This window comes from Artibeus jamaicensis, unplaced genomic scaffold, assembly GCF_021234435.1.
Source record: "Artibeus jamaicensis isolate MK-2021 breed Jamaican fruit bat unplaced genomic scaffold, CSHL_Jam_final contig_1015, whole genome shotgun sequence".
NCBI lineage: Eukaryota > Metazoa > Chordata > Mammalia > Chiroptera > Phyllostomidae > Artibeus > Artibeus jamaicensis.
The window spans coordinates 11,518,232-11,530,620 of NW_026521194.1; the positions used below are offsets into that span (position 1 = coordinate 11,518,232).

Genomic DNA, 12,389 nt, shown 5'->3' on the forward strand with positions numbered 1-12,389 from the left:
ATATTATATGAATTATGGAAGAGTCATTTCAACAGTTTAAATTGATAAAAATCTCTAGGAACAGAACTTTTAATTAAGCATTTGCCTGGCTCTAAAACCCAGAAAAGATCATGTCTAATGTTTGTATAATTCTGGAACTTGGAAGTCTTATTCGTTTTCTGCCTTATTCCTCATATATCATCTTTTGGGGAATATAATTGTCTACTCCACGGAATCGAGGACTTTGAACGTGGTCATCTGCTTCAGGAAGTAAATGTTATATATTTGTCTCATAATTTGAAACACTTCTTCAGCCTGTTATATACCTGTTATTGACATTATATTTTAGAAATCTCATTTGCTCCATTCGATACATCTGTAAGTCATCCACCTGTAATTTCTCAAGAAACAGAAAAGCATACTAATTAACTTAAAATATTTAGCTCTGTCTACAATTCCCCTCTGCAGAGATATGAGTTTGCATTTAAATTTGTTCACTCTGTTAAATTGGAGTTCATTTTAAATTAAGCAGCTTTGTATTTTTCCTTATCAGCTAAATGAAGATCATGATTTTTTGTGCTGCATAATTTGTGATGAAGAATTTTAACTACCCACAGAGCTGACAAATACTGTCATCTCATCGCATGGCTTGCTTGGCGACAGGCCTTAGGAAAGAATGCTGTATTTGGTCCTATTTTTTAAAGGGTGCTGCTGGAACTCTCAGTTGTAGGGGCACCGATGAGGAAACAGTTTATGACCTCCCCAGCTGCTCTTACTCTGAGAAGTCATGGAATTGCTCTTAGCACCTGAAGAGCATTTCCGAAGGGTCGAGGGTAGACATTTTGCCTAATAAGTTTCTTTTTGTGACTCAGGTGGTAAAAGTGGGGTTTTGAAATGCCATATAATTACTCCAAATTTCTAAAGAGAATGTAGTGAATAGGTGTTTGAACTAGAATTATACTTTAGAGGAGAGCATTTTCCTTTTGTCACATTTAAGGTGAATCCATTGGACTTCACATTGAGAGTGAGAGCCAATGGGCCTTATAATCACTAAGTTTGCCACAGCAGGAATGAGTTCTTAGAGTAGGCTGATGCTTTGGTTTCCATTTATTTTATTTGAATTCAATCTCTTGGTGGGAGCAACCTCGTCTATATTAGTAATTAGTAATGCATACTGAGCCTGCATTGAGACTGGAGATTGGGGACAATGCTCATTTATAAAATTCTAGATATCCCTTTGACATGGAAAACTACTATGCACATGATAATAATGTTTTGCATATAGTGATTTATAATTGTCAAAGCACTTCTGCATGCAGCACTATGACATGAAGAGGCTCAGGCTCAAAGCTCATAAATCCAGAGCCAAGCTAAAATTCAAATCTTTAAAATATAAGATTTCCCCACCATACCACATTATGTCATCTGCCCATAGGTTTTCGAAGTAACTTTATGACTCAATTTATCACGATTCCCCAGAACCATATCAAATCTGTTTTTTTTTAACCAGATAAAATCCTGACCAGAGGAGAGCGGTTGGATGGCTTTGGACTCTTACTGAAGAAGATCATGGCGATGCTCATTAAGAGGTTCCACCACACCCGCAGGAACTGGAAAGGTTTCATTGCTCAGGTTATCCTCCCCATCATCTTCGTAACCACCGCCATGGGCCTTGGCACGCTGAGGAACTCCAGCAACAGTTACCCAGAGATCCAGATCTCCCCGTCTCTTTATGGTGCCTCTGAGCAGACTGCCTTCTATATGTAAGTGTCCTTCCTTTACCTAGAGCGGTCCTTCCCCTTTGCTTCCAGAGGTGAGGTTGCACCTGAATGAATGCAATGAAATGCTGAAGAATAAGAACTTAGAGGCCACAGTGCCTAATTCTGTCACAGGATTGGACAATTTGATTTATTGTGACGTGACAGGTCTACTGCCAATAAATAACTGTTAAGAGTTTATGTGTTTGTTTAAAGATAAAGTCAATTAGATCTTTATTTTTAATGACTAGACTTTAATCAAGAGAATCAGGTTAGGTATGGCTTCCCAATCTACTGGAATGTATAGCAAATGAATTTTTATTGGTTTTACAAATTAAATAATAATGTCAGAATTTTGTGTAATATAATGTTATGTATACCATATGTAATCACTAAATGCACATGACAATCAGGAGAATAACAAGGCAGCCAAATGGAGATGTGCTGTGACACTTTTTATCTCTGTGATTAAGTCTTAGATTTTTAAAACAGCAGTCATCTAGAGAGCCTATTTTATTTACTCTATTACTTATGAGCAGCAGGTTAATACGGGAGACTAGTGAAGGAATCATGAATCTATTTCTGTCCTTTAATGTTGCAGGAATTCTAACCCAAGCACAAAAGCCCTGGTCTCAGCAATGTGGGCCTTCCCTGGCATCGACAACACGTGTCTGAACATCAGTGATATGTAAGTGGTTCTTGTCCTTTTTCTTCTCTTCCACATTCCACTTTGTGTGCGCGTGCACATGGGCGTGTGTGAGGGTGTGTGAGGGAGTGGACATGGACCATTGGGCTGGAGAAGGGCAGTGCAATGAGAGACATGTGTTTCATGGATATAATCTGTTTTCTTCCATTCACTCCCTGGCTATGCTGTAATAATAACAAAAACATGCGTTGTAACTTGTAAAGTTCTTTCCTGCACATATTTTCATTTCACAATCGCAGCAATCCTGTGAATTACTAATTCTATTTTTAAGATGAAGACCCTGAGGCATGTAGGGACTAAGATTCTTATACAAGGAAGTTTAGAAGAAAGCTTTACAGCTAAAGCTGAGACCCAGGTCCCACCATATTCCCACTGTATTAAGACAATTCTCTGAGCTTTGTTTGGTTTTGACACTATTTAATTATTAAGTGCTCTTCCTCCAGTCCCCCCAAAATGTCAGATTACTTGAAATTTTTTTCCTATTTCTTAGTTGCAATGTAATTTCAACCAAGAAAACATCAATAATTTGTTCCTAGGACCTGAATTTAATACCAGAAACTTTTTTCTATGCACATACATAAACATGGGAATGCACACAGTCCTCACTTTGATACCATTTTCACTTGCAGGAGTTGTTTAGAAAAAGACAGTCTGGGAGAATGGAGCACCAGTGGAGAACGTATCACCAACTTTGGTGTTTGCTCCTGTTCAGAAAATGTCCAGGTAAGATGGAATTCAATTTTAGTGAGGTAGGAAAAAGAAAGAAAGAAATATCCAAACTTGAAAGATCTATCTAGGTTCCCACAGAGTCAGTATAATTTCATTTTATGGAAGCTAGTAGCTCAGAGATGTGGACCTGGGCAGCTCAAACATACCGGCTTTGAACTTCAGGTCACCGTTGTAAATCCATCTCAGGACAAATTTCCAAAGGTAGGTAATTCTTTTGTGGAAACTCGCCGAAGATGGATTTTTGGTTTCAGTTCCATCCTAGCCAGAAAGCTCTATATTTCACACAACAAAATGCCACCATAACTGTCATAGTTGAAAACACGGTGAGACCACCATCTGAGTAGTCGGCCGGGGAGTCAGTACTGTGGACGTCTAGAGCAGGGCTCCCTGTGTCTCTACACAGCACCTCCAGAATGCAAGAAAAATTCATGTCCTGAAAGAAACAGAAAAAATCGTTCAATTATCGTTTACCCTGTCTGTATCCTATAGGTATACACTGTAGGCCTATCAGTTCAATAAACTTTTAAGAAAGCCAGATTCACTGGGGAAATTAAAGAGAGTCGAAGGAAGGAGATCACTATCAGTCTCTGGCAGTCACTGTGTTGCCAGCCCTCCCTCGGGGAGGACTCTAGCAATATTTTCTTTAAAGTTATCCTACGACGGTACCCTGAACTCTTTGTACAGTATGTTAGAATGAACATGTTTTCAGTAAATACAGCCTATTTTTGTGTGTTTGTGCAAGACAGTTGCTGACAATAAAAGCTGAGCTTCAAAGGGAATCATTTGGAATCCTTGCTTATTTAAATGTTAGTCTTAACTGATACTCAAAGAGTTTTGTAATCTTTCCTCTAATCTATTTAATTTCTGAAAAATTTATTCAGAGGGGAAGGGGGGAAGGAGAGAGGGAGAGAAACAAGACCTCCCCCGGCCGCCCGCCTCATCCACTAGCTACACCAGCCAGGGCTAATTTCTGAATTTTTAAATGTATTTTGTTTAGCTTACAGTAAAAATCAACTAACAGTATTTAAATTTGGAATCTGGATACATTTTTTTAAGTAAAAAAGAAAAACCTCAGGAGATTAAACATTTTTCAACCTAATACTCTGCTGATAATAATCTAAATTTGTGTAAACAGTTTTTTAAAGTGTTTAGTAGTATCTGTTAATGCTGAAGATATACATGCTATATGGGATCAGTAATTCCATTCCTATTATATACCCACCGGAAATGGGAATAGGTTCACCAAGTGACGTATACTAGAATATTTATAGCAATACTGTCCTGTTAGCCACCGAATTCCCACCAGCAGTAGAACAGAGAAATTGAATGTAATATATTTCCACAATGGAATTCTCTATACAACAAAATGGGAATAATTGATCTGCAACAACATGTCTTATTGGAAAATTCTCACAAACAGAAGATGAGTAAAAAAGCCAAATATAAGGGAGTACGTATAATATGACTCTGTTTATGTGAAATACGAAAGCAGGCCAAACTGCCCTGTGCCGGTTGCGCTGCAGGTGGTAGTGATTGGAAGGGAGTGTGGTGAGGGAGGGGTCGTTCTGCTTCCTAATCCAGTGACAGGTTTATCAATTTACTTCAGTTTATCAATTTACCAAGCAGTATATAGTTTAATGTGTGGGCTTTTCTGTACATGTACTATAATTCAGTATAAATTAAAGCTAAATTGTTACCCTGCATATATAAGGGTATCTTCTGATTTGTGAAACCAGTGGCATTCTAGAATGTGATCTTCAGGTGGATACAACTTGATCTAAGGTGAATGAAATTCAGCGGTCATTTTTTACAGCAACCTGCAACCCGAGGCTCTTGGTACACAGGTGTGCCACTAACCTCAAAGTGTGGGACATTGTGGGAAGGGATGGAAGGGAAGACTGGAAAGATGCTAGGTTTTTCCCACGCTACCCTTCATGGCAGTGAAACATGGGGAGCTTCAGTGCAAAGTAAGTGGTCAGGAAGTGTAGAGAGCTACAAGCATAAAAATAAGTGATTAAAACTAAGCCTTGAGATTGATTAGTAGTAATGTGCCAAAGCGCTTAATTTTAACAAATGTGCAATTATAACATGAGATGCTAACAGTGAGGGGCAGCTGGGCGAAGGGTCTACAGGGATCCTGTATTATTTTTGCAATATTTACATAATCTTGTTATCTGGAATAAGTTTAGACTTCTGTAAGTAAATATTATATTTAGATTTGTAGAAAAATAAATTAAATTTAGATTTAGGGAGATGTGAAATTTGAGCTCAAACACATAGGTTTGGGGCCCTAAAACTAAAATAACTCAAGCTTCATTTATTTATTTATTATTATTTTCTTTCTTTATTTATTTAATTGTCGTTCAGGTACAGTTGTCTCCATTTCCCCCCCACCACTCAAACTTGTTCATCCACTGCCATTAGAGCCTGAGAATTTAAGCCTGTTATCTTTTAAGTTTGGGGCAAACATTTTTTTATTCCCTGTGAATTACTGGGGGAGTTTTGAGTCATCTTAGCATGAAGTGTCATGCTCCTAACTGCTCTGGCCCACAGAGCAGTCAACTGGAGCTCGACCACCTGCCTAGAACAAATGGGTTGGGGGGACAAGAGGCGCGAAGAATGGCAGCAAGACAAAATATTCTAATCAAGCTGCAAACTTTATTTTTCCCGAACTGGGTATATATATATATATATATATATATATATATATATATATATATATTTATATATATATATATGGAAGGAGGGAGAGGAAGGAGATTAGGTTGCTTGCTATTGGCTAGCTTGAGACAAAGGAGGGCCTGCTTATTGGTTACTTGGCTGTAACTTGTACTCGTGGACACCTCCTGTGCCTGTAGCTGATTGGCTTGTGGAGCGCATGCACATGGGCGCTAGCCAGAGGTTGTTTTGAAAGTCCTTGTTGATTACAGGTTCCGGAAATCAACACAATGTTTTTAGCTAAAAGCCAGGTGCTCTGAGACCTGGGGCAAGGTTCCCAACACCTAACATATCAAGCTTGTCAGTACAGTAACAGAAAAATCGCACCTTAGTCGTGTTCTTTTTTGACTTCAAGTGAACCCTAAACACACGTATAAGCTCCCTCTCTATATAATAACTGTTTGTTCTAATTACTTGGCTCACACAAGATGCCTTCTTTTTCAAAGCTCTTTCAAGTCACAAACAAATGTCACCCTCCACCAGTGGCAATTAATAGACAAATCATGAGACTGAAGGTCCTTGACATTTTCCATTTGATTTGCACTACACTGGCCAGAAAGAACTTAATTTTTAACTTTATTTTTCAGGAATGTCCTAAATTTAACTATTCTCCACCTCACAGAAGAACTTATTCTTCCCAAGTAATTTATGACCTCACTGGGCACCGCTTGGAAAATTATCTTATATCGACTGCTAATGAGTTTACACAAAGAAGGTAAAAATACTCTGTTTATAACATTTAATTTAGCATATCTTGCTTTCTAATTTTAATGCTAACTGCCTTCTGTACTTGAGACAATAGTTGCAAATGTCTATTGATTATTTACATGGTTAAATTATCTCCTTTATCTAAACAGCTTTATGTACTTAAAATTTAAGTAATAACTCTAAATTAAGATTCATTTGAGCAAATTAAAAAGCATTGATTTTTTTCAGCCTCAAAAATATATTGTAAAATTTGTATATATTTTTTCTAAACAAAAGAATAGTTATTGAGTGAATGATGCCAACTTGGAGAATTTTAAGGTACTGCTTTCAGTGACAAATGGCCTTAGTTCCCATACAAATATCTGCATGTGGATAAAATGTACATGTGTGTAGCAAGGCCCTGGGCAAGCACTTAAGTCATGTTAGCATTTGCCATGGATGTGAGATTGGTAGGCTTGCATGTGTGAAAACATGGATGGACCTGGAGGACACCATGCTGAGTGAAATAAGCCAACACAGAAGACAAATACTGCATGATTTCACTTATATGTGGCAACTGAAATCGTCAAGTTCATAGAAGTAGAGAGTAGTATGGTGGTTGGCAGAGACAGGGAGGAGGGAGAAATCGGGTCAAGGGATATCACAGTTTCTGTTTACAAGATGAGTAGATTCTGGAGATCCAATCAACAGCAGTGTGACAAAGTTAGCAATACTGTATTGCATACTTCAAATTCACTAAGAGAATGAATCTTTAGAGTTCTCAGCTCATACACATAATACAGACAAAGAAAATGGTAACTATGTGAGGTGATGAATATGTTAATAAGTTTGATTGTGGTGATTATTTCACAATACACATCAAAACATCAAGCTGTACACTTGAAACATATATGGTTTTTATTTATCACTATACCTCGATAAAGCTGAGGAAGAGAAGAGTTGGTAGTCTTACAATAGCTACTCTTTTCTCCTTTATTCTATCTCTTCCCACTTTTATTGTTCAATGTACATAAAGGACTAAAGTTAGCTATAAAATAATTAAAATCGACAGATGAACAAAAAAAAATAGTCTCTCCCCAGATACAACCACAATTGATTGTATATTCTTCCAGAAAGTTTTTAGCCAAAGACACATATAAGTATTTTCTACAAAATGGGGTCCATTCAAAACCCTGTTTTTCCTAAGTGAACAATATGTGATCGTGTTCTTTCCATGCCCAGACTGTAGTGCTGCAGCCTCACATTTAGGATGACGGTCACGAGAAGATCATATCAGTGTGACACACCGTTATTTATTTAACCCAACCCCTATTGGGACAATTAAATAATCAATTTACTTGGATTTTTAAAAAATATTTTATTTATTTATCTTTAGAGGGGAAGGGAAGGAGAGAGGGAGAGAAACATCAATGTGTGGTTGCCTCTTGTGCGTCCCCTGCTGGGAACTGGCCTGCAACCGAGGCATGTGCCCCGACTGGGAATCAAACTGGGATCCTTTGGTTCTCAGGCCTGCGCTCAATCCTCTGAGCTACACCAGCCAGGGCTACTTGGATTTTTTTTAATTCACTTTGTACTATTAAGAGACCACAAACTGACAGGCAGTTATAGAGACACAGCTCACCTTCAAAGATCCAGGAAGAGAAAACACATGGCAACAGGGAACAAGCTAAGGGAAAAGTTTGGGGAATAAAAGAAATGAACTCATTAAAAAAACAACTGATGTTATATCTCTTTAATATTAGATTACCTGAAAAAGGATATTGAAGTGCAAAGGCTTAAGATTGTTTTGATGGTGCAGATCCAGTTAAGTTGAAGGAATTGATTAGATTGTATGTCATTGATTTTCAGAATGATTATTCCACATTTGCTATTATTTAGAAAGATTTTTTACATCTAGTTATAATGTATGTTTTACACTAAAATATAATATATCAAGTTGATAAAAATGTAAAATATTTGTCAGGCAGTATTTATTTCATCCTCTAAATGTGTTCCTAATGGAAGGAAAAGATTGCACTCTTAACCATTTTAGATCTATTTGTGACTATTTTCTCCATCATACAAATATAAATTTTATTCACTCTAGATACGGAGGCTGGAGCTTTGGGCTGCCTTTGACTAACGACCTTCGTTTTGATGTAACAGCAATTCCTGACAATAGAACACTTGCCAAGGTAAATTACAAACTTTCTTCTGGGATGTCACATAAATGAGAACGTGAACTTGAAATGTTCAAGCGATTTTATGAGGTAACAACAAAACATAGGTACAATCCATCTGAAAAGCAGTTTGGAGTAATACAAACGCCACAGCACAGTGATTCTGGTCCTGTGTATTTACCCCAGGGAAACAGACACACAGAAGTACCAGGATCCTTATACAAATATGTACATAGTAGTGTTTCTCATATTAGCCCAAAACAGCCCCAAGTGCCCACATACAGTAGAATCTTTTAGCAGTGGGAATGAATAGACTTAGTTCTATATAACATACAGGCTATATATATCTCCCAAATATCATTAATACGCAAAAGAAAAGACAAAAAGGAATACATAACTGTAATTACATTTACTATCAACTTTAAAATTAAGCAAAACTCAACGTTATTATTTAAGAGTGAGAAATTATGATTTGGAAGGACATAGAGGGTCAGTGAGGAATTATTCCAGATGCTGGCAATTTTTGTTTCTCAACCTGAGTGATGGTTTATAGGTGTACTCCTTTTATAATTTTTTGTTAAACTATACATTCATGTTTTATGTATATTTTCCTATGTGTGTGTCATACATATTTAGCCTTGTTTCTTAAATAACACGAAAACTTAACAGAATTTGATGGAAATAAAGAAATCCTGTTGGCTTTTTTTTTCTTCTAGATCCAACCTATGTTTTGAAGCAAGCTAAAGGCATAGAACCACACCCATGTGGTCAGCCATATGATCGATAGTGGTCTTAGGAGTTTTCAGTTACCCTTCACACATTTCTCATCTGGTAGCAAGAGACATATACAGACTTGGGCACAGTGGAGAACCAATATTCTCTAAGTTACTGTATTAAGCCAAGCAGTACCATAACTTGTTACACAAATTATGTCATTTCATCCTCACAACACCCCTCTGAGATAGGTAGGCACTGAGCTCATTTTAGCTGATTTCACAAGTCTTAGAGAAAGTAAGTAGCAGGATGGAATATTTGTTCCTTCCCCCCTTCCTCAACACACAGAGTAAATATTCTTGCATAAACAGAGCAGTTCTGATATTAAATAATTTCTCTATAAATAAGATTTGTAATTTTAAATTATCAATGGGGTTTCTTGAAATAAAGCCCACCAGTATTTTAAATCCCTCCGTTATTCACAAAAAAATTAAAGTAACTCACTTCTTTGAGGCTTATCATTAGGAATGGTTAGGGGGGCATTTCAAGGTAATCAATCTTATTGCTAAGTAAACAATGCTTATCGATGTATTTAATTTTGTTCTACAGTCTGGCATACATGCCATTTATTTCTGTTATAACTTTTAAGAGCCAGAATGCCTTCGTTTTAGTCTGGAAATCACTGTAGGCTAGCGGCAGAGATGGAGATCTCCAGTTTATTTAACGCTTTACCTACAGAGAAGATCAGGACAACTAATAACTTGGTGCTATCGTACCAAAAAAAAAAATCACTTTCCCAGTTTCTGTCCATCTTTAAATTGGAAACTTAGAACTCTGTAGTCTACACTCTGGTGAGTGGTTCATAGTCTTCTAAGATGAAATAAGCTATTGGACATAAGTGCTCTTATTTTAAATATAAATTCTATAGGCAGTCAGATGTACACTCTGCCTAATTTTCTTGCACACCGTTCTGACCTTGCCCTCTTTCGGAATGGAACAGGTGTGGTATGATCCAGAAGGCTATCACTCCCTTCCAGCGTACCTCAACAGCCTGAATAATTTCCTCCTGCGGGTTAACATGTCAGAATACGATGCTGCCCGACACGGTAAAGTTACTTATGCAAAGCTTCTTGTATTGCATCTTTTGCCACTCTCCATATAAAAATTCACATTAGATTCCACTTTTCCCAGTGGGAGGTATTTCATGGTACCTAAATCACAGATCTTTAAAAGGACTTGAGAAATTGCTACTTTCCAACTACCACCAGCTGCAAGATTTGGGACAATCCCCTTAACTTCAGGTTAATTTAGTTTCCTTATTTATTAATTCAGGATAGTAGCAGTTACTTCATGCTTATTTCTGTTCTTCTACCTGCTAGTTATATTTCGTAGGAAAATATTTTGTAACTACTTATTCGTGCATAGGCTAAAAAAATAAAAAAGCAATGTCAATAAGTATTGAACACCAATTTAAACATGAAGACAGAACTTTTAAACTGAAGAGTTCTGTACTTGACCAAAGCGGTACCATAATTAAACACTTACCATATGACACAGGCTTTCTGTGGAGTGTTGCTAATCCTCACAAGCATCCTTTCAGGATGAATGTTATTGTTCTCTACCCCTATTTGTTGGAAGTGGGATTTGAAACCATGTCTATTTGACTCCTGACTCTTCATTTTTCTCATGCGAGATACTTCATTTTTCTACTACTTCCCTACACTCAGCCACTTCTACTTTAGTTGGGTTTCCCAAGAGGCTTCCATGTAGTTTTAAAAATAGAGTCTATAATTCGAAAGTGACTCATTTATTGTTTTCTAATTTAATTACTGTCATTCAGGTCATTTTTTCTTCTTAAGCCTTGCTCACATTATTTTGCCATACTGATCCTAAACAATAATAATAAAGATGAAAAAAAACTAAGTGACATATTTGCTGGCCAAGGCTGAGTTTCTAGCCTGGTAACTAAGCTAACAAATAAGCTATGACATAGGAAGAAAAGACACAGCAAGTCTTTAAGAAACACTGGGGCCTACTGTTCTTCATCTCCCTGCTGTTGGGTGTGGTGGTGTATGCCGGATGTTCTGGTGACTGTACCAGTAAACCGTGGGGTCAAATAGGCATTCTAGAAACAGGGTCTCTCGGAATCTGTATTTCAGAGAAAACAGCATTTTTTCCTCAAGTGCTTTAGCATTTTCCTAGCAGGAGAAATCATAAAGAGAAAGCAAGATTGACAGAGTTCTGATCTAGAACATCAGTAAAGGGCAAAGTCAAAAGTGGTAAATAAAGTTAAATGGTGACCAAAGCCAGGTGAATCTGGTATGACCTGGTTTGAAAGACTACTGAACACTCAACTTTTGGTAGGATGTCTTATTCAGAGCAGAAGACATTTATTTGTTGCTGTGACAGGTGAAAACTATAGAACTATAAAACTATAGTTTTATAGTATAAATACTATAGAAATGGCTAGGGAGAAATGTAGCCGAGGTAGGTAAGTGAGGACAAGAGACCAGTTCCACTTTTGAAAGGCCACCTATTGAAACCTGCATTCAGAGTTCATTTATCACTAGCACTCTTTACCAAGGCCGAAGCCATGTGAGTCACTCTGGACTCCACCGGTGTATTTTTAAGTTAAAGAGTATAAAGAAATAAGAATTGTGAAACATGCATTCATATTGACCCCAACAGGAAATATATTTTTATTTTAAATTTAAAAATAAGGCTTAGCTTGAATAGTAATAGAGATTAATAGTAGTATGTCTTCTATTTTTCAATTAACTTTTCTTAGACTTATGAAAGTGGCAACCTTCCACCTTCTCTGGAAAGAGTTTGGTTTCTCTGAAAGAACAAAACCCATGTCACCCCCCATACCTTTGTTATTTTGTGACATACGGTTGGGGTCTACCACAGCAATACTGT

General features: G+C 37.2%; 1 protein-coding gene across 1 annotated transcript in view; it reads left to right on the forward strand.

The window, feature by feature from the left end:
• The window catches only part of ABCA12 (ATP binding cassette subfamily A member 12), a 172,669-nt gene that overhangs the window by 137,617 nt on the left and 22,663 nt on the right, over positions 1–12,389 (forward strand). Inside the window, exons 34-39 of the mRNA XM_053656453.1 lie at positions 1,490–1,742; positions 2,338–2,424; positions 3,072–3,165; positions 6,477–6,604; positions 8,684–8,771; positions 10,471–10,576. Coding sequence (XP_053512428.1) covers positions 1,490–1,742; positions 2,338–2,424; positions 3,072–3,165; positions 6,477–6,604; positions 8,684–8,771; positions 10,471–10,576 — 756 coding nt within the window. The remainder of the gene's footprint in view (positions 1–1,489; positions 1,743–2,337; positions 2,425–3,071; positions 3,166–6,476; positions 6,605–8,683; positions 8,772–10,470; positions 10,577–12,389) is intronic.